The sequence below is a fragment of the Melospiza georgiana genome, chromosome 9 (genome assembly GCF_028018845.1).
Source record: "Melospiza georgiana isolate bMelGeo1 chromosome 9, bMelGeo1.pri, whole genome shotgun sequence".
In the NCBI taxonomy this organism is placed as follows: domain Eukaryota; kingdom Metazoa; phylum Chordata; class Aves; order Passeriformes; family Passerellidae; genus Melospiza; species Melospiza georgiana.
This window is the reverse complement of record NC_080438.1, coordinates 17,460,178-17,483,149: the sequence shown is the minus strand read 5'-3', so window position 1 is coordinate 17,483,149 and position 22,972 is coordinate 17,460,178. Positions and strand designations below refer to the sequence as shown.

Here is a 22,972-nt window from a genome sequence, read left to right as displayed (position 1 = left end):
CGGCACGGGGCACTCGGCCGAATGCGGTGCTGCCGCCACAAGGAGCGTTTCTCACACTACGTGTTTAGGATCGAAGGAAGGCGCAGCCTTGTGTTCCTTCCCCACGCTTATTTCCTTGATGGTGGTAAGCGCTGCAATACAAGAGGTTACACATAACATCTTCCCGACTATTAGCGGAGACAAAGTTTCAGTTTCCATAAGTGCTCCATGACAGGAAACATAACAAAAGCAGGAACACACAGACAGACTTCCATGACTACACGAAGTCCTTGTGCGATGCTGCCAGCTCGCTCCTCTGCAGCAGCAGCAGGTGGAGGAAAAGCAGACACCGTACTGACAGTGGCAGTGGTACTACTGAGCCCTCGCGGGGCTGCGAGAATCTCTCTATCCACACACCAACTCCTGCAGAGCCCATGGCAGATCAGTGCCCCGGGCTGCCTTACCCAGCTGACCCTGTCTGGGGGCAGGCCATCTATCTCCCTGCTACTCGTGGGCAGCCGCTGGGCTATGCAGGAACAGGCAGTGAGCCTGTGATCACTGGGATTGCTGCAGGAGGATTTCCAGTCCACTGAACCTGCATGAATCCCTCACATGTACTGAGGACTGAAACAGAAATTTTGCAGTGGGAAGTCAATCCTGGTAGGAAATCAAACCTACCTACACAGAAGCAGTTAAATGTCTCACACCAGAGGCTTGCTCTTGCCAGATGCTTGCCCTTCTGAGCTGATCCTGCAGAAATGCATGTGCACAATTTAGCTCCCTTTTTTAATCAGTGAAACTATTTCAATGCAGGGCTCCAAGTGCTCAGCACACAGCAAGAAAAAGCTGTATAGTTTCCCAGCTGCTCTGCCTCAAGCCAGTTCCTTTCATGTAGACATGTTCCCATTTCCACCTTCACAGTTTCTTCCTGCATATTACATAGTCACAATTAAAACAGCACACAGAAACAGGGAAGTATCACAGAGAAAGCAGTAACATAAAACTAGCTTTGGAGGTACTTAGAAATGCACAGACAACTAAACCACATTAAGCTGCAGTGAGTGATGTCTAGACAATAGAAATCCTACAAAAAAAAACCTGCAACCAACAGAATTATACAATAAGCATCTCTCTATCATGCTGTAAAGACCAAACACCAAGCAACTGAAGAGATGGCATCCACTACGCTATGGTTCCCCCCATAAAACTACACAGCTATGACTTCTATGTACACAATTTATATTGGAGAAGATCCTGAAAGACCCCAAGGCACCATTCACATAAGCAACTTCATCTGTCTTGAAGTACAACCACTTATGGGATGGAATGTAACAACCATCCAGGAGGAAAACATTAAACAATTTTTTGTAAGTTTTCATTTTCTAGTCAGAAGAAATTCAAAGGTGGGATGAACACATTTGCCCAGATGGGAATCCAGCTGGGACATAAACATTAACTATTTCACCTCTTGACAAGTGTCAGTTTCAATCAGGATGGAAGGACTCAATTTACGTGAGAGAAACAATCAGCAGTAGCCCAGCAGTGTTTTGAGACCACTGAATGTCAGATCAAAAGAAGCCCAGTATACCAGGCAAATCAAAGACACCACTTTCTCTGAAACTACTAATTTCCTTCAGCATGTCAAACCAACCAGGTTTGAGAACACCTCCTACTTAAGTCTACTTGACAAAATCAGACATTGAGATGCCATGGCTGTAAAACCAGCAGTCTGTTAGAAACTTGAAACAGGAAAATGCATTTTTCTCTAGAGGCAGGTATTTGTGCTGTAGTGGAACAATACTGCTAAAATCAATATGGATGCCCAAGCATAGCTGAAAGTAGAGGCTGGGAAAAAAGGTCAACAAAGAGATACCACTGAGAATTTAGATCACAGAATCACAGAAATGCTAAGCTGGAAGAGACACAACAGGATCATCAAGTCCAACTCTGGGCCCTGTGCAGGAAACCCCAGGAGTCACACCATGTGCCCAAGAGCATTGTCCAAACACACCTGGAACTCTGGCAGGCTGATGTGGTGACCACCTTTCTGGGGGGCTGCTCAGTGCCCAAACACCCTCTGGGTGAAGAAACTTCTCCTGATATCCCACCCAAACCTGCCCTGCCTCAGCTCCAGGCCATTCCCTGGGTGCTGTCCCTGTCACTGAGCAGAGATCAGTGCCTGCCCCTCCTGTTCCCCTCTCGAGGAAGTTGTGACTGCAGTGAGCTCTGCCCTCAGGCTCCTCCAGGCTGAACAGACCCAGTGCCCTCAGCTGCTCCTCACGGCTTCCCCTCAAGGCCCTTCACCATCTTTGTTGCCCTCCTCTGGACACTCTCTGATAGTTCAGTGTCTTTCTAACATTGTGGTGCCCAAAACTGCCCCCAGCACTGAGGTGAGGCTGCCCCAGTGCAGAGCAGAGAGGGACAATCCCCTCCCTTGCCCAGCTGGTGATGCTGTGTCTGATGTCCCCAGGACATGGTTGCCCCTGTTGGCTGTGTAAAAGTGATGGGGACTTCTTGGCAAGCTTCTAATGCCACCCATCCATTCTTTTTTAGTATCCACACCTCATCCACTGACTTAATGTTTACCTCACTTCAGCACAGCTCTCCTTCCTATTGGCACTCTTGGCAAAACAGACAAGTCCTGGAGCTGCAATACAGACCCAGCAGAGAGCCTGGAAGCAAGGAATGGAAAGGCAAAAGCATCTTTCACAGTTGTTTCTTCCTTCTCCTTGAAGCAGAACAGGGATGAGGAGAAGAAAGTGGCAAAACAATTTTAAAAACAGTTTTGATTTTCCACCAGCTGAAATGATGCAGGAATCAGCCAGCTCCCAGTGTAGTCATTTATTCTCTAAAAAAAGACTCCATCTCCCTTCTCATTTCTATTCTTCCTTCTCTGGCAGATTGTTTTGACCTCATTTTGATTTGTCATGCAACCACATGAACAGCTGTACTCATGCAGCTGATACAAAAAGAAGTCTCATGCAAATGGATTAGATAAATACAAGGACTACTGTGACAGTCAAATAAAAAGGAATTAATTTCACCATTACTATAATGAGTTCACAAAGACCTTCCCTTACCCCAAAGGTAGGCAAAGCTCTAGTTGCTTTCCATATTTTATCACTCTATTGATTTTTCCTGCCACAAAACTCTACTATAGTAAAATATCCTGAAAATGTTTTTCTGCAGGAAAAGCTAGCAGCAGTGAAATCAGGCCAGGCCAGGGGAACTTTGCTTCCAAAGCAACAACAAAAAAGCTACAGTGCACAGGACCATGGAGGGAAAGAAGCTCTTGCTACAAAAGCATCCCTAGAGCAAAGTCACTGTACTATGGGTCTGTGAGACCTGCTGGGGCATAATGAGAAGACACTTCTGCTAACAAATCACAGACAGTAGAACAACTACCCCTTTTTACCTCATTTTACATGGCATCTATAACTTCCCTTTCAGTTTCAGTATTTCTATTCAGCTATTTTTGCTGCCATTTCTTGTTTTGCATACGTGACTTCTTTCCATTTCACCACAGATTTTCAGCAAATAAGACCATATGCACTACCATAGCAACATTTTAATACAAACACAGTGTAATCTTTGTTCACTGAAGTACACAGTTCATTTCTTTTTCTCTTATTAACAGAACCTGCATCTGCATACAGTTTAACTGAATGTCATAGCAACAACATAAACATCAATTCAAGATATTTTTTCCTTTGGAGGGCAGAAGAATAAACGTTTTCAGGAAAAGAGTGTGGGACTTCAAGCAGAATGAAATGTTTGTGACTAAACAGGGCCTGAAGTTACATCATCAGGGCTGTGTATTTACACTTGGAAACCCTGCTCTTGCACAGTGTTATACATTCTCAGCTCCTACAGATGTCAACAGAGAACAGCCCTATCTGGCAGGGCAAGGACTGAATCCCAGCCATGCTGATACACAACACACAGCTGGGACTTGCTATCAGCACTCCCATGAACTCAGAAACCCAGGTCCTGCTTCAGACTGGAGTGCACGTTCTGCACGGAGTTTTCCTCTAATGCAGAGTAGAACTGCACTGGTGACTGCAGTAACAAAACCAGGTCCAGCATGCCTCCAAGGACCAGTGCCAGCCACACATTCTGTGGCATGACCCTCGTTTCCTCTACGGATCAACAATTCCTAATGCCAAGATAAATACAGCAAAACTCAGAATTCCAATGTGTTCATTCAAAACTGAGCTGTTCCACTGACAGGGGGTACAACTGTTTACCCATGACAACTCAATTATGCCTCATCTCCCCAGGAAGTTCTACAAAAAAGGAAAAGAACCAAGTTCTCTCCCATGGCTGAGTCAGTCCTACTCCCCAGCTATTGCTGTGTGCTTAGCTATGCTCTATTTTTGTCCTTTAAGGTTTGTGAAAGGGATGACATCATTAAGCTTTTAATTTTTTTAAGTAGTGTTTTCATTCAAGACAAGAGCCTTTACTCTTTGTAAGCTGATAGTCCTTCAGCTCAAGCATGTTGAAAAGTCTAAACATTAAAAGAAATGCTGTAACAACACTACACAGAAATAGCTTGTTCCTTCTGTGACAAACAGTTTATAGAGGAAAATAAATGAGTAAGCATAGTAGGCATAAAATCAAGCACTCAATGCAAGCTGGTGTTGAATGATGAAGATTAAAACAACATCACACAGTTCTCATTCACAGACATGATCTGTTCTGAATCAAGGCAGAGTCCTGTAGGGATCTGTGTGTAATAGGACTACAACAGTATGTTTTCAAAATGGACAGAAGGGAAGCCCTCTAGGAAGCCTCAGCTCCATGTCTTAAATTTCTAGTTCTTGACCAGAGATTTAAAAAATACAGAAGATGCCTTTTCTCTCTTCTGTTTATTACAAGGTGCCTGTTCCAGGTTAGGTCACTCAAAAAAAAAACCAACTAAAAAAAAAAAAAACAAAAAACAAAACAAAACAAAAAAAACCCCACCCACACCAAAAAACAAAACAAAACAAAAAAAATTCAACTTTCCTTCACTGCCTATGAAAGTGTTAAAAAACATCTGCCTCCTAGCACAACAGTGCATAAACTGATTAAATCAAGAACCTCATTATTATGAAGAATTATGACTAATATGAAGAATTTTGATTTCTTATTATAAAGAAAATTTGAAAAAGCTTAGGAAAACTGAATAAAATATTTTAATTTCATTTTGATCTGTATTTGATCAATCACTTCTGTTCAAACTAGTGTAATTGTAAAAATAGGTAAGCAGTAACCTAGTTTGAAAGAATGGCAAATGCTACCTTCAGTTTGACTGAACTCTGGGAGATTATTCCCAGCTTTGTCTGGGAAATTTCAGTTCTAGTAACCACCACAGGAATAATGTTTTAAAGCCTTCTTTAAGGTAAATCAGAAGGATAGATTTAACAGCATCTTCATTTAAAAATAAATTATGTTGCGTTTTGACTCACAAGGAAGCTTAAAGTAGATTTATATAAGAAAAAAACCCCACAGGAAAACCCTTTGGTACAATTAATGAAAACCCCCAAGAGCACAGGCAAGTAATGCAAATGACAAATCTGTGCTCCTCAGCCAAAGACTAATCACACACACATGCAGATCAACACTACTACTTGCAGCACTCCCATTTTCACTGTGCCCTGGATCCAACAGAAGTGCCATGCTTTTCCTGCAAATGAAACATTTTCTGGCCAATGAACTGTGGCAGTTTTGCTATTCATCTCTTCTATTGGTATTACTATGAATGAGTTCAAGACTCGTCTATAGTAATTTGTGGCTACCAAGTCAGTGTGCAGCAATCACTGATTAGGAAAAGCTTATTCACTTTCACTGAACTGAAAAAATATGAAAGCAGCACCTATAGCTAGGAATCCTGGTCCTTTAAAAAGGGTTAAAAAAACAAATGTTGAAACAAGAGGTGGGCAGAGGACCAACAATGACTAAGAAAGAAAATAGAGCACAGGTGGCTACTGCTAGGCGAGAAGAAAAACTTTCCTGTTTCACCAGAGGCTGCAAAACACACAAGAGAAAGGACACATGATACCACTGGGAGAAAAAGTAGTATGTGACTACAAAGGTCTGATCCTCTGGCCAAACTTCAGTAGTGAGCTGTCATGGTAAACAATTTATTAACTCCAATTTCTTTACAAGGGAAAAAAAAAACAAACCCTTCTAAAACTTTGAACATCTCAGAAATCCTGTCCATGTAGCATGGCTAGTGAGGGCCCAGCAGCCTGGTGCCCTGAACCCCAGACTGAGGGTCCAGAAGCCTAAACCCTGTCCTGTACTGCTCCCCCAGCCTCCTGCTACCTCCAGAAGTTCCTTCACTGCTTTCTGTTGTGTTTCAACCCACAAGATCAGCACTGGCAGAAGAAGACATGACTGAAATACCACCTGCATGGCAATGCAGCACACACCCCAGGCCACCAGCACACCACGGTGCTTGTCTCCAGCAGGAGACACAGCTGAGAACTAAGGCAGCAACACCTCAGAAAGCTGTTTAGAGTGAACATGACCTGAAGACAAATGCTGCCTTGGCCAGAGCCCTGCAAAAGCAAGGCAAAGGCTGATGCTGATTCCTGAGAATGGCCTGGTCAGGGGGGAGAGGGGCTCACCTGGCTTGCACCACTTGTGGCATTGCTATTCTCATCCTCCACAGACCCCACAGGGGACTTGGATACAGGACAGCTGGTCTGTGCTCTAGGAATCTTTGCAGATGTTAACAACTGTCAGCAGACAATACAGTACAGGAATTTGTTTCCTTTATGATTTATTTGTTTTTAAGTAGGTAAATGTAGCTGATATTCCAGGAAGTATTTACAATAACTAACTGCAGCAGGTACTAGGAATATGAGATGCATAACACAAGCATTCTTTAGAAGTCCAGTGTTATTTGCACTAGTGCCACTCTATGCATCCATTTCTAGGGATATAAAAACTCATGCTAATTTAGAAGACCTGGAGAGAAGACCAAACACACTTGCAACATGCCACCCTGAAAACAGTCTGACCTCTCCATTAACATATGGAACAAGATGCAACCAAGTAAGGAACAAAAAAAAGTATTGCATCAAGCCCCCAAAATGTCACCAGACAAGATCAAAAGTAATATAAGACCATTTTCAGTAGCTCAGTGTTACACAGAAACACTGCAGAAGGAAACTGAGCTAATGAAATAACTGTACTTTTTTCTCAGTAAATTTAGGCATTAAGATTCAAATCAACATATAAATACAAATATGTGATCAGATATTTAAACTCAAACATTTGGCACTGAACTGGTTAGGGAAAAAGTAAAAATAATGGTGCAATTAAAGACTGCAATTCAGTTAGAATATTACTTTTTTCTGGAACCACAATTCCCCATCTTTTGATTTACATCCCTAATTATACATTATTAAATCCAAAAATAGTCAAGCACTTTGAGAGTGCTACCTTTAGTAAAGGAAGTTAAACCAAACCTCTAGGAACTGAGTTGTATCAAAAGAATTTAATTAAATAATTAAAAAAATAAAAGCTCATTCCATCCTGTTCTCTCAAAGAACTGTCATGAACTGTCCTGAATCTCCCCTTCTTCCACAGATGAAAGGGATGAGTTTTCACTGTCTGAGTTCTCTGCAGGCTCACTGCCATCTGAGGATATAGAACACAAAAAACAAACAAGCAATTAGTTTCAGCAATGTTGTTTGCTCATCAAACAGAAGCAGTTTCACATCTTCTTCTCCTTTTAATCACTCTTTTCTTTAGAACAGCTATTTCATGAGTCATAACCAGTTTCATGACATAGGATAAAGCCCTGGATAGGACCTGTTGAAGGAGAAAGCAAGAGAATGCTGAGAATTCCTTTTATCTTTTAAATCTTGGTCTTTCAGTCAACTAGCAAAGTAGAATATTTATCCCCCACAAAATTCTAGATCTACTGAGAATTTTAAATTATTCTTTTGCCTTGTTTTAAATCTTGTTTTCTGGCATGTCACAGATATATATCACAACTGTAATGAATTACAGATAATTTACACTTTTCCTAGCATTTCAGTTAAGAGGAGGAGCTACAGAGAAACTGGAAAAGGAAAATTTAAATTCCACATGTTCTAGCATCCCAAAGATAGTGACAAGCTATGTACATCCATAAGCTAAGGCTGGTGAAGTTCAAGGTACAAGTAACTTGTGCTTTAGGGCACAGCTATTGTGCCCAGCTGAGATCATAAACTGAAATTCTCATCTCCAAAACTGGTCTTCAGCCTCACACCCCACAGATCCTTTTTTACAAGCCCTGACCCTGGTCACCTTGTGCTGATGTCATCAAATGCCACTTGGCTGGTGACACTCGAGCAGCACAAAAATAAACTACAGCAAAGCAGGTCCATGAATCACACTCTGCTCTCATTGTTATTTTCAGTATTTGATCTATGAATTTAAAGATGCATTTGAGCATTTAGCATCAGAGGTTTCATTAAGAGAATGTTACCAAAAGGGAGCTGATGAAGTATAGCTACTGTCTGGTGAAGATAAATTCTACAGCTGGCAAACACGGATAATACACAGGACACAGTGTGCACCTGTACAGTTTCCAAGGAATTTGTTCAAGAAAATAGAAGCATTTCACCCAGAAACATCAGAGGTCAGATTTTGTCTATACTAAATCTAGTGTATAATCAATTAACATTTATATGCCAGATATGTACTGAGTAATGCACAAAGTAAGGGCTGTGAAAGCTTCCATAATCCCCTGCTATCTTCAGCCATGACTGACCCTGTATGCTGAAATCAGAGCACCTGTAGGTTTTGCTGTTCATCAAGTCAAGCAGCAAAACATCACATAAAAGAATGTGGCAATCTTCTGACTCACAGCAACGCTCAACAGATAGATTTTACTTCTGTTACAGTAATATTTAACAGGAATTATAGATTGTCTTCACTAAAAAAGAGCACACTTGTGTGGTGCTGATAGCAATCCATGTCACCATAAAACTGTCTGCAGTTTACTTATGATGTAAAATTTAAACTCTGAGTTTAAGTTTTTCAGTGGCAGTTTCCTTCCTTAATCTTTATTTTCCTTATATAGTTGAAAGTTTCAGCCAAAATACTTCGGCCATTTCTGAAAAGAATAATAGGAGGAATAGGTTTTATACTCATTAAGGTGTTCAGCTCTAGCTATCCCCCACCAGTCCTTAGGGGTTACTACTTGAATCTCAGGGAGAACGGTGATTTTTCCCCAGCATGTGCCTGTTGCTGTGAAAACTTGATTCTGTTGTTTCCTGGGGAAGGAGGTAGATCTGAGATTGCTCAGGAAGGAAGCAGTATTTTAGCAATTACATTCCCCCAAGACTCTGCTTCTTATTCTAGCCTGGGTCCCCTGCAAACAGGGTCAGCAGGGTTATGGCTGCCTGAGCCCCACGCTCAGCAGACACCCTGCCACATGTCCACCCCTGGCAGCTGTTTGCCTGGAATGCAAAGGGAGGTCAGCACCAGGCTCCCAGCAGGACAAGTGTCACAAGTGTCCCTCTGGGCATGCCAGCAGGCAGAGGAAAGGCAGCACTGGGGGCAGCAGGATCAGCAGGCTGGATGGCTTGGGAGGAGAGGGCCACTGATACAGAGAGCCATACATGGCAAGGAAACTGGACTGCAACAAACTCTGAAGATGCTGTAGCAGAAAGGTCACTTCTTGGGAGATGGGAAGGGGCTAAAATACTTCTCTGATTACATTAGGCTTCTCCCTGGACAGCCTGGAGGTTAACATAAGGTTTGCACTTTCAGCAATTATCTGTGAATGCAACTCCTAAAGCAAACTGAGAACTGTTTTTCTCCTCCTATGTTCTGTAAAGATGACATACAACAGAAAAGCACAATGGTTTTGACACACTAACTAAAACTGTAATTTGTCTTCAGGCAGAGTAACAGCAACAAAAAAGTCCTCCAACTTTTATACTCATGTTGTGAACATGCTTTTCCTCCATGAATCTGAAATTACTGTCACATGCTTCTACTCTGAACAGAAAAAAATACCAAGAACACAGGTTCCCAACCTAACTCAAGGCCAAAGTTGATTATTAATATCTTAACTAAGAAGATGACAGTAAGTTATTATAAAAGTTGTGAAAATCACAGTATTTTTGCCATTAGCTGTAACTTTTGCTATGTCATATCCAAGACAACTTAACAGGGAGCTATTAAATTCATTTTTATGGAATCTATAGAAACAGTTAAAACAACAACAGCAACAAAAATCAATGGTTCTCAAAACCTGAAATGGCTGTTAGTGTTCTCAGAACCCCTGCAGGGATGACCACACATCAAATGATTCCTGCAGCAGAGGAAGGTTACTGTCCCCAAGACATACACTTGCACTGCCCTGTGGCAGAGCTGTTGGCACCTCCCAGCTATTACTGGCTCTCTCTTCCCCTGTTCTGCCTTTTACAGAGTCAGGTAGGTGCTGCAGCAGCATGGCCTCAAAATACCATTGTTCAATCAACACTTCCTGAATTTGGACCCTTAAAAGGACAACCTCCCTATTAGCTCAGGGGACAGTGACAACCCCATACAGATTAAGTACATGAGTCAATCAATTGTAATTCCCTCCTGACCTCTAAATCATAGAGGTACAGCTGAATACTGAAAAGCAAGGCTCCTAGACAAAGAAACCATGGATGAACTCAAAAGCAGCCATCAGCTTCATGTACTGCAGAGTCTGTTTGTGCACTCCCAGGGTGTGGATCCCAGTTACCAGCCCAGACCCCAGCCTCATCCCCCGGAGTGCTCTCTCACTCTCAGCAGCCCCTGCAGTGCATAACTCAAGGAATTGCTGCATGCCACATATTTGGGTGCAGATTGCTCTCACGTAGGGGATCACTCAGTGTAATCTAGCCAGAACAGCCAAGCTCCATGGAGGTCCACATCACTGGTACAATATTCTCAGTCCCATATTTTATCAGTCACATTATATACATATAGAGCCATGGCTGAGCTGCTGCAGGGAAACAGTAACTGCAAATATATATCAAAGCTTTTCTATAAAAATCTGTAAGAATTAGAGACTGGCCCATCACAGAAAGTTATGGGATATGATAACTAAGGTGACTAGGTGGGGGACTAGGAGATGAGAACTGATTCCCTCTTTCAACAGCTGAAATATCGTTGAGCAAGCTTTTAGCTTTAGAAACAGATGCTGGGACATGAAGCCTTTATACTGCGGAGAAAAATGGAAATTAACTTAGAAACTAAAAGCAAATTCCTGCTAGATCTGGATTCTCTTCTAAATTAACTCCAAGATCAAAGTTCTCTCTCAAAAAAGTAATTTTTAAAAGATAACACTGTGCTTTTAACTCACCCAAAAAGCAACTTTGCCATTATGATTTCTAGTAACTATCTTACAACTCAGAATTATTTGTCCAATGTTAGAAGCTATGCTAGAAAATAATGGAGAATGATTCCTTTGCATGATTATCAGGTTTATTTAAAATTCATCTTCCCCAGACAGCCTGACTCTTCAGGAATAATCAACTCTGTCAAACTTTGCTATATAAAAAAATGTTAGTACAAGTCTCAATAATTGTTTCACCTCAATGGCTAAAAACATATAAAAACACCAGTAAAGCACCAGTAAACAAAGTTAGAAAAAACACATCCAATACAGCTCATGGATGGATGCCATCAGCCAGCAATTTTAAGACAAGAGCATTCATAACAGATTTTTCTACAGCCTTCTTTAAACTTCAGAAGGAAATATAAGACATATTGCTCATTCCTGGCAGTATCCTTAACTACTGTTTATATAAATAAAATATTCAAGTATAACATAACAGGAAATAAATATGTGCTCACCTTGGCCAAGGACCACCATGTCATTCTTCAGTGTTTTCAACACCACGAATAATGTTGGATACTCAATTATTACTTTGCCTTTCAGATTATCTAGAAGGCTTCTGCTGGCATCCAGTTCATTGTACCTTAAAAATAACAGGAAGTTTACTTTGGATTTTAATACTAGCAAGGGCATAAGGTACATTTGCTGGGGGGGGGGGGGGTAAGCAAAAGGCTTTCTGGCATGTCACACAATTTTCAGGTGATACCATGTCCAGAAGAACTACCTTATAATTCAAATTGCATATCCAGTTTTATTCTCCAACTACATATTTTTTAAAAAATCTTCCTTATATCTAAGCATAAAGAACAAAAGGAGAATGAAAGTCAAATTTCTCCAAGGGTTGAAATGTTTTATTATGCCTTAATGAATATCTTTAGCATGATAAAAGAAATCAGGTAATGACATAGGGCTATCAAAATTGATACATTTATCAAAACCTGATTCTAAATAAAAAATAACATTTAATATTTTACTTATAGGTTTTAGCACTACAGGTTTAATTTACTTGATTAGTAGTGTACCTTATTTATCACATTTGCTTATGAATTACCAGTGAAGCCCTAGGAAGATGAAATAAAACTACAAAATCCCACGTACACTGGAGCTCTTAGAGCTCTGTTTTTGTAGGAGAGCTTTGCTTGTTCTGATACAGGAGCATTACAGCAATAATTTCTAAAAGATGGTACAACATCTGCTATGCCAGAGCAAACCTCTGCTCACAGCAGCACCAGTGAGAAGCTCCCTGCAGAAATCCCCACATGTGTGTGCTCCAGAGGCACAGCACTGGATGTGCAGTCCCTGCCCAGGAAAGGGCTCCTCCTCAGCCCAGGCTGTGAGAGCAGGTGCATAACAAATGAAACCACAGTAATGGAGAGCAAACTGAGCATCCTCTCCACAATTATTCTCTCAAACTGTAATGCTCTCCCCCAGCTCTTGAGCTACAAACCTGGATGTGGGATTTTGTGGAAAGGAAGGGAAGTTTTTCAAAGGCTTCTGCAAGATGGACTTTGTTGCCTTCACCTACCAAAACTGAGGCCTCCAAAGGATGCTCTGATATTATTATGCTGCAATCTGAGTTATGCAACTTTCTGTGTGCAGCACTATTAAATTATCAGTAAGCCAATGTATCATCTAAGGGCAGATGAAGTTCAAAACCAAAATATACTGTAGGCAGTACATGGGGTATTTCCCATAGCTGCTTTACCTTCTCTGATCATTAACATATTATACAGTTGTGTTTTCTTTTGCCAAAACCAAAGGGATGGGTGAAGAAAATTATATACTTCATGATTTACAATAGTGTGTGATTAAAAGCAGTACACTGGGAGTCAGCACACAAGAATACTGGAGGTAAACCAGGAATTGAGTTCCTGGGATTTAAGGGAAACTTAGTTTGAACAAAAATTCTCTCATTTTCAACTTCAAATCATCATGAAAATATTTGGTTTCATGTTTCTCTCAAGCCAAAGTAATTATGATCTCTTCTTACTGAAACCCTTGAAAAGGGATAACAGTGCATTACATGTCTCATTGAATGAATGCATTCATAAGTTGTGGATTAACACACATGAACAGAAACATATTTACTGCTTTATTTACAGTACTCTAAATGCAAAGTATAGAAATACCTTTCCTTTGGCAAGGACCTCAACACATTCCTTTCTGGTTAAGCAAACATTTACCACCAAGAGACTAAAGTAATTCACATGCCACAATACACTTTCCATTATCTCATATTTTAGACAAAACATCTTTAGCGTCCAGCTTGGCATAAGATAAAACATTTGTACTTAAAACTATTTTATGATAGTAAATTACTGAAGTGTTAGATCACCGAGTCAGAGCTTTATCTTTTTTTGTTAAAGAAAATTTTATTGGTTGACAGTGACAGGAAAAACATCTAAATTTTTAGTCCATAATGTGAGCCATAAATTTCAGGAAGAATGTAACAAAGGAGCTTAATGCTTCTCTTATTTAAACTTGCCTGTTACTGTATATTATTCAAAAGACCAAACTCTACCACATTTTCTACTTCATATACAAGTGCAAGTTGAGGTTTTCTGCTAATCCACCTGTCAGCCTCTTCCTTGACTGTGCATGCTTAAAAGATCTCAAAATAAAACTATTATTCGTCACATCAATTCCAAAGTCTACTGAAGAACAGCTCTTGAGCAAGATTGATTTTTCAGGTTATCTCAGAATGACCAGGTCATGATAAAAACCTTCCCAATTTCATCCCAGAGCTAGAACAAAGTCATGCATAGAGGGTCAGAGGGTGAACAATAGAAATTTTGCCCCTTCTATGGGCAAAAGAAGACTGCCCTGTAGGGTTTAACCAGAAGCCTACACACACACACTTCTAATTTTTACTTATGAAAAGACTAGATCTGTTTAGAGAAAAATTAAATGAAATAGCCTTTTTTACAAGTCTTGTAATTTCCTGTAGTGATTATTCACCAGGATGAGCTGAGGATGTAGAGCAACACCGGCATAGTAGGCCCTTCCATGTATGTACAGCAAATTGCTCTCACCACAAGCAGGAGATAGAAGAACATCACAATCAGATATTACCAGATATCCTTTTATCACCACTTTTAGCCACTAGTTTTGTTTCATTGGGATTGCATAGCCTGTGTGAGAAGAACCCATAAGGAGCTGTAGCCTTCTTCAAATCCATCCCTCATTGTGCACCTCAACTGACAACCCAGTGAAATGAAGAACAACCAGTGTCAGTCTATCCTTTCATTTGGGACTCTTCCTTACTCCAGGACCACCTGCATGAACCAACTTAACTGAGGCTGTCATCCTAAATGAGCTCCTTCAGCCCCTCATGCCAGGATGGATTTGAGATAAGCCTGGCTCCAAAAGTACTGACCAGGCCAACAACACCATTGCCCTAACACCCATCTTCACCTCTTTCTTTTAAACCTCCCCTCTGCTTTCTCTTTATTCCCACTGTTCCATTCATGCAAGTTCTCTGCACTATGGCTTCCTAATCCCTGTACTCAGCAGGACTTCTCTTTGCATGTTCCCTCTCCATCTTCCTTTATTCCTGGTATTTACTTTCCACATATTTTCTTTTTCCCTTCCTTATGTTCCATAAGCCTCCCTGAACAACACCCACTATCTAATAATACACTTTGCTGATTATTTTCTTGCCCCAAGAAAAGCTTTATGTCCATGTTGCAAAGAAATAATTAGGCCTGGATTTTTTCTTTATAAGAAATGACTCCATTTATAAGGACCACAAAGAGATGATCTTAGACAACCGCTTTTGATTTTAGCTGGAATGAAATAACAATAACTGCTTTTTGAAGAACCGAAATTAAGTAGAATTTGCCTGCTAGCAGGCAGTTTAAAAGCCTACAAAAATTGTGACAACTGAGAAAATTTAGCAAGATTCAGCAATCCCACATCAGTTCCCATACAAACTGTTATATCTGCTCAATGAACAGTTGCTACCTTTCACAAAATACTGAAATTAATATGTCCCTGCACTTCTGATAGCATCTGTGAGTTTCTGCAAAGGCTGGCTTCACTATCTATAGTTATTCCACCACCTTCCAGGAATTCAACAATTCAGTCTCCTAATCTGTCTCCCACAGGCAGGAATGCCACATTAGGTCACTGCATCACAACAAGTTCCCCTCAAATGGAGCCTGTGGCTATAATGGCAGTGGCGTAACTTGTCTCCATAAATTCAGACAGCAGGAAATTCCCTGCTGATCAGGTTTTCCTGAATGTCATCTACAGGAATTTTTTATTCTTTAATAATAATAAAAAAAAAAAATCTGCAGTCTGGAATTAAAGATAAATTGTAGCCATGTTATTTCTTTAGTTTGGTCTTCTATACACTGAAAAGAGAGCAAACAAGTTTTAGCTATCTAAATAATTGTAAATATTAGCAAAATGTGGATTTGTGTAACGACATTTATGATTTCCCTGTGAGAGTGATCAACTAAACTGCTTGCACATATTTTACACAAAGATGACTTTTCTTCCTAGAACTGAGTGGAAACATCGAGGTATTTACTTGGCATAACTCAGATACAATAAATCACACTATCTATTTTGGGCCTAGTCCTAAAAATCCACAACCAAGCTTACACTAATGTATGGGAAGAAAAAATGATTTTTTTTCACCAGACCAAAGAGGGTAGCATTTCCTACGTATCTACATATGCCTAGAAGGGGGCAAAGACTGGGTACAGCATTTAAAGTCTCTCCCAAGCACTCATTCTCAAGTGCTGCAGTATTGCAAAGATAATAACTAACAGATGGACTTTCATTCCTAAGTGGTGAATAACCTCTTCGTGTGGTTATGATTTGGTGAACATTGAAGTAGGAAAATGCTCTCTTGAATTAGGTATGAAAGGAAAACTGTATGGCAGAAAGCAAAGACAATGTATTGATATAATGCACAGTATTTATATTTAACTTTGTCACTAGAATTCTGACATTCTAAAAAACCTAAACCAGTGAATTTGATTAGTCCAGATACATGACAAAATTAGAAAACTCAATGGGCAAAACAGCAGAGATGTCAGAAACAAACAAACACAAAAAACCCCTCAAGAGCTGCCATAATACTTCCTTTATAACTAACTCTTACCAACAGCAAAACAATATGAAGGAATACTCTCCCTGAACACTCTTTTAAGGAAAGAGAATGGGAACCTAGCCCAAGTTGATATTTTAATATGAAAACACATTCACTACAGTTTACAGAAGTATTTAAAATCTGCCAGCTTCTCCTTTCACTCTTGGTAACATTTCTTTTCCTGGTCTAGGACCTCCATCATTTGCCTCAACAGAGGTTCATTATTCTCTCCTCCATACTACTGATACCTGCATAACTTAGTCAATACCAGTACAGACCAGATGCCTGGCCAAACCCTTTCCAAGTCAAATCCCTACCCCAAGCAACACTTCCATCAAAAGTGTGCTTTTTCTGGGGAGGAAAAAAAGAAAATTAGGACAAGAAATGTTCTCTTATCAACCATTTGGACTACAACTCCTGCTAGAAACCAATCAAAAAATACAGGAAGAAAAGTTGCCAGCATAACAGGAAAGCATCTTGGACATCATCACCATTTCCTAACTACACCTATGTTCACAGAGCCAATAAAGGCACAGCCAATTACTGAGACAACTATGGAGCTGTTCCTTTTCCTTGTCATATTTCACCCATAGGTCATCCTCAAACAATGGGGATGTTTTATTACAATTACTAAGACAAGCTGTAACAATCCAAGGTCTCCTCTCTTTCATGGGCTAAGAAATCTAAGAACTGTTGAAAAGTCAAGTGTAAAATGGGTAAAAGAAGAACTGAACTCACAACCTCCCTCTTAGGACAAACGTATTTCAGGCAGTTTAAACATCCTGCAACAAAAAAAAGTAATATCCAGGTAAAGATAGCAGGAATAACTGTCACCTAAATTATATGACACAATAGTAGATGTCCAGAAAAACTCATTGGTGTTTTTCTAGAAAATATACAAAGCAGTTAATGGAGAGAGGAGTAAAGTAAGAGTACAAGTATGTCACCATAGATGCACAAAGGCTGTCCTTGTTTAAGCCTCTTGAGAATGAGGCAATTGCACAAAGGAAAAAAAGCACATTAAAAGTTGTTTAATGGCAGTAATGGAAAAATATATCAATTGAAGGCAAAACCCATTAAACAGATAAGGCAACTGCTTCAACAATTTAGTGGACTGAGCTTTAAGAGTGATGTGGTAAAAGGATTCAGGATCACAATAATGATCTAAAGATTAACTGAAGTACAGAACATTCTGCATCTTTTAGTTATAAAACAAAGTACAATAAAACAAAAGGAAAATGTGAAACCAGCAAATGTCAGTTTCTTGCATTTGGCAGAATCTGGTGCTAAGAATACAGAAATAAAGTGATACTGAATTTCAAGAATGCAAATTCTTTCCCCATCTCATAAGACATAATGAAAAAAAAGAACAAAAATCCAGCAGAAAGTAAAGATGTTATAATTCAAGTGCATCACAGCAATAGCTCTTTACACACATGGGAATTTACCTACTTTGTGAAGCCAGGCAGCTTCACAAACTGCTCAAAAGCTCAAGGTTCACAACTCTTTAAATACTATAGAGCTGACATATGAAAAAAATGCAAACCACAATCATGTAAGGCCACTATATGACTTAGATAAAGAAACAAAACAGCCTGAGTTAACACTAGCCAGAAGACTTATTGTGAATATGAAATTTCACAAGGGAAAAGTTCTGATTAGTAAGACAGTAAGCTGGCTACTGCAGATGAATGCAAAAACTGCAAAGGCATCAGTGGCATTTTTAGTATGAGTAAAAGCTATGCATGGTTCCCCAAAAATGCAGAGAAGTAAAAACATGAATCTTCCATCACTAATACAATATTGGCATGGTCACAGGGAAAAAGCCAATGTGGTAAATCTACTTTACTGACAGCATACTGATACACAGCCCCATGAAACCTAACCATAAATGATTTTAGAGGTGCATGGGTTATCAAGGAGTATCAAGAGATGAAATGATAAACACTTAATACATCAAGTTCAGAAAACGAATACATCAAATCTCATTTGACAAATTAGTGCAAGCAGGCAGCACTCTGCTAAAATAAATACAAAACTGATGAGAAATCAGTCACTGTCAATTGGAAATACTTTTCTTATTATGCTTGAGTTAATCTCATGAACCACCATTTCAGGAAGAATTGATCCTTCTCTAATTTTGAATCCCCAAATAGCAAGTATTAACTTCCAAATTCACCTCATATGGAGAGAGTCTAAATGCCTTTAACACTCTATATTGAATGGTGGAAACATATTCAAAAATTTTCCCTGACTTATTTTCATGGGAATCACAGTGTCACAAACATTCCATTAAGGTAACAGGTTACCAATGCTTTACAATGAAAAGGAAAAGCTATGAAGTAAAAAAAAACAAATTACTGTCTTGGGAAACAAGCAGGAAGGTCAATTCCTACTTGGCAACGTTGAAACAATCAGCCCTAGTTCACTTCCGTCAAAAGAGAGTTAAAAAAAGCGGGATTCCCCTTTGGCAGGATCAGGAGGAAATAACACGTTTTCTCCTTCCTGACAAGAACATGAAGAAGTTGTTCTCTGTTTAAAAAAAAAAAACCTGATGGCTATGCTGCCATGTTTTCACAGTGCTACAGATTTCAAGCTCAGCCTATCACTTTAACTATCCAGCACACAGTTTGTATCTTTGCTTCTAGAAGCCTCTTCAGCCTTTCCATGCTCCTGGTCTCTGAAATTTAGGAACTTGCTAACTTTAAGTCAGCATCTCATTGGTTTTTTCTGCCAAGAACCAGGAGCAAATCTGCTTGTTCCTTCAGAAGAATATTTTAACAGCAACTCACAGAGTTGAATTAAGCCACTCAATAGATCTCATAACTCTTATTCTATACTGGAACAGGACAAGGTTTCAAGATCACTTTGGTTCTACAGCTCATTTTCACCAGCTCCTTCCCTCAGCCAAGGGGCTACTGATTATTCAACAGGTTTTTCCCAACTATAGTAATTTCTTGAATTTCATAGCCTGTTTTCCTGCCTTATATGTGCATGTTACACAGCAGATGAACTCGCATGAGGACTCTTTCCATACTATACATGTTCCATAGGTACACACATATAGGGGAGTTCCCCTCTGTTCTCCAATAGAAATGGCAGGCTGGAGCAAACTGCAATATTTGTTCTTGAAACAGCTGCACATTCTAAGAGAGGACAGAAAATTTGCCTGTGCATGTGCTGAGTAGGCTGCTCCTATGCTTTAAACCCAGACACAATGAGAAGAAGAGAATACTGTGTACAGGTTTTCTGGTTTAGAATTTGGGGTCTGCCAACCTGCTTTGCAAGCATGAAGTGTCTGGGGTCTTCAGATCTGCCTGTGGTGCTTACAGAACACCACTACATGGCTGGAAAGGTCAAACAACAGCTGAAGCCAACCTTAATGCCCTTACTGTTCTCCATCTCCACCTCTTTACTTACATATTCCTCCTCTGAAAGTTGCCTGGATTTAACTTGCTGTACTATAGACAGCAGAATTTTGGAGTGGAGGTTATGATCTCAAATAAATCTTTGTGCAATAAATGTCTCAGTCAGCAACTCTCTAGCTGGGACACTCTAGAAACCCTAATGCAATACCATTAATTATAAAACAGTTCATCCAAAAGAATTCAGCATGGATTACAAAACACTGGATTGTTACTTTAAAAAAAACCAGGCGTCTACTGGTTCATAAAGGAATCCCTTTCAAGAAAAAATGATTGCACAAGATAGTAAGATGGACAAACTCTGGGTGTTTTTGAAATCATCCCAAAAATCTTTTGAAAGGTCAAGTAATTGTAGTCAGACATCACTAACATTTAACTATGCCTGCTATGAATTCTGACCATACACACTTACTATACTCAGCAATGAGTAGTTTTTTGCTTTCCATCTCTGTTGTGTAACAGGATTTCACTGAAAAATGTAAGTAGCTAGGAAGGAAAGTGACTATTTTTTACAGTAAAAGCTGTGTAACCTGGCATCTGCTGCTCGGCACTCCTTTTGTCAGCAGAGAGACTGATGTTCAGATAAAGAAGGAGCATGTGAAAAATGACACTGAAATGGCTGCAGTAACAAACTAGAAAGTCTGAAATGACCTGCAGGAAAACATAAGGAAGTATTCAGTAAGAAAAGCAAGAAGTTTTAATTCAAAAAACTCCACAAACCAAAATCCAATACTCTGGGGGAAAAACAGCAGCAAATTTAAATACACAGGAGTGCTGTGTTTAAGAAACAGACTACAGACCAAAGTCTATTTCCCCTTGAACAGCACGAAGTCACCGGTGCCTGACTACAGTTGTGCAGAATGTGAAGAATGACTATTGTAAGCTGGCTCCCTGCTTTTGTAAAGCTGGCAGAGCTGCTTTTGTGCCAGCTGCTGCAAGCTACAGAGAAGTAATGAATTCTACTGTCAATCTTCTGGCATAGGTTAAAGCCAGCTTGGGGTCTGTTCCAACTCATGCCAAGGCCAGCAGTTCAGCCAAGGATTTGTATCCTTAATTCCTGTCTCATGTATATTGTCTACTACACAAATGTGAAAAGAAATTGCTTCCTAAGTAAGACTAGAGAATAATAAATAAAGCACACCACTTTTCAACATTTGCAGAAAATGCAAAGAAGAAATAATGCCTGAAATGTGCTAATTCTAGCACACTTATTCTGCAAGATGAAGTTTCTTTTTAAAAGAAACTGAGTGATGTGTGAAAAAGCAGAAAGCAAAAACTCTAAGTTCTCTTGGTTTTACATGAAGTTATTCACAAATGATAATGCAGAAGGAAGTGCCCAAGGAAAACATAAACAGCTCAACACTCAAAGCTACCGTCAACATATTTTAATAACAGGGTTTTTAAAACAATCCTACAGTAACTGACACAAGTATCTAACAGACATTTTTAAAGATAAGGAAATAAATAATCTAAATGCTACATTAAAAAATGTGGTTCCATTACATTTCTACTGCTTTTTGAATTCCAGGATGATTTTTCAAAAGTATGTTGGCTTTATTTGCCCATACTAAGACAAAAAGCTTCACCTTCCTGAATCTATTACTGCGACTACTGCAACCTACTGATGAGATCTAACCCATAGTTATTAAAAACAATAGACTACAAAAGAAAATTCTCTTTGAGCACAGAGCTAAGTCATCCAAGGAAATAACTTTCATTTCTGCCAGCTGATCTTGAGACAGGGAAGTGATCCAAAATTACTAACATCATCCAGCCTTCTGGAAAGCAACTGAATTAAATCAGTTAAAGCAAAAGAAGTGTTCACCACCATAAAACAATGGCATTTAGTAGAGGAGAACCTCTGATACTTGTTTAGCAGATTTTCTTCCCTGTGGTCCACAAGAATTAAGTGCCAAACATGCCATTATTCTCATGTGCCCCAGCCAGTGCCACCACAGACAGTTCAGAAGCTCCTTGATGTTGGAACTGGCACAAAAATCCTTTTTGTATTTTTTGCTTTCTGAGTAATTGAAGCTTGAGCTACACCAGTATTACTGATACAGAAAACAATTCTACAACTGATTCTGTATCCATTCCTGTATGATGTGGCAGTTTTACAACAGGAAAGTGACAGGATATAGCCTGGTACAGTTCTGTACTCCAGCTCCTTCATGGATTTGCTCTACTGAAAGCAGTGGCCTTTGCAAAGCTCTTAAAGCCAACCAGACCATATTTTCCAGGCACCTAAATATTCTGCCAGTGCATACTCTGACCTTCAAATCACCACAAAGTTTTCTGCAACAACTTATTCTGAAGCAATGCTCACATGGTACTCTGAATAGGCTAAGAAAGAATATTACTACATATAAGACCTAACATTGATGTTTAAGAAAGCATTATTTTTCAATTCTATTAAATCCTATATATGTGATTAAAGCGTCAACTATCTAAACAAGATTCGTGCAAGATGTTACTGAACCCAATAAAAGATATTCAATTTTTGTGATTTAACCTCATTTAGATTTATTTGTCTCTGAAAGTATCTACTGTAAATTAAGTTTAAGTTGCAGTTATTTTTCTTAGAGAAATAGGATCTTACATGATAAGGCTGAGTAAATTAATTTCTCATCAAGTATCTGCAGCTACAAAACAACTTAACTTACTAATGAAAAAGACCAATAATCTTTTTGATTTTGGAAGGGCTGCTTGCTGTTTTGGTTTAGTTTTTTATGTTACACAAAACATGATAAGGATATTCTCAGGAAAATGAGAAGGTGTATTTCCCAAACCACACTGTGTAATTTGGCTGTTTCACCTTTCCTTTCCTTACTGGAAAAAGCAATACTCTTACCACATGAAGTCACTTTGAAGGCATCCAAATAAAGGTCTGAAGACAGCCAGGACACTAATTTATCCAGAAGAAAGAAAATACTACTTTATGAAAGAATGTAGACTATAAAAATAATCCAAAGGGAGAAGTTAAACCTTCCTTGGATTAGTTACAGCCAAGGAGAGAATGGACACCAACACTAACTAAATATTGCATTACAGGTGATCGAAGCAAGCAGTACCCAAATGGAAAAGTATTCTGACCCATTCAAAGGC

The 22,972-nt window shown here is 39.5% G+C and overlaps 1 protein-coding gene across 1 annotated transcript in view; it reads right to left on the bottom strand.

Moving 5' to 3' along the window:
* Nucleotides 1-6,731: 6,731 nt before the first annotated feature.
* Nucleotides 6,732-22,972, bottom strand: part of ZNHIT6 (zinc finger HIT-type containing 6) — a 30,316-nt gene continuing 14,075 nt past the window's right edge. The window contains exons 9-10 of the mRNA XM_058030468.1: nucleotides 11,800-11,924; nucleotides 6,732-7,611 (exon numbers count right to left, since the gene is read on the bottom strand). Coding sequence (XP_057886451.1) covers nucleotides 7,526-7,611; nucleotides 11,800-11,924 — 211 coding nt within the window. The 3' untranslated portion in view covers nucleotides 6,732-7,525. The remainder of the gene's footprint in view (nucleotides 7,612-11,799; nucleotides 11,925-22,972) is intronic.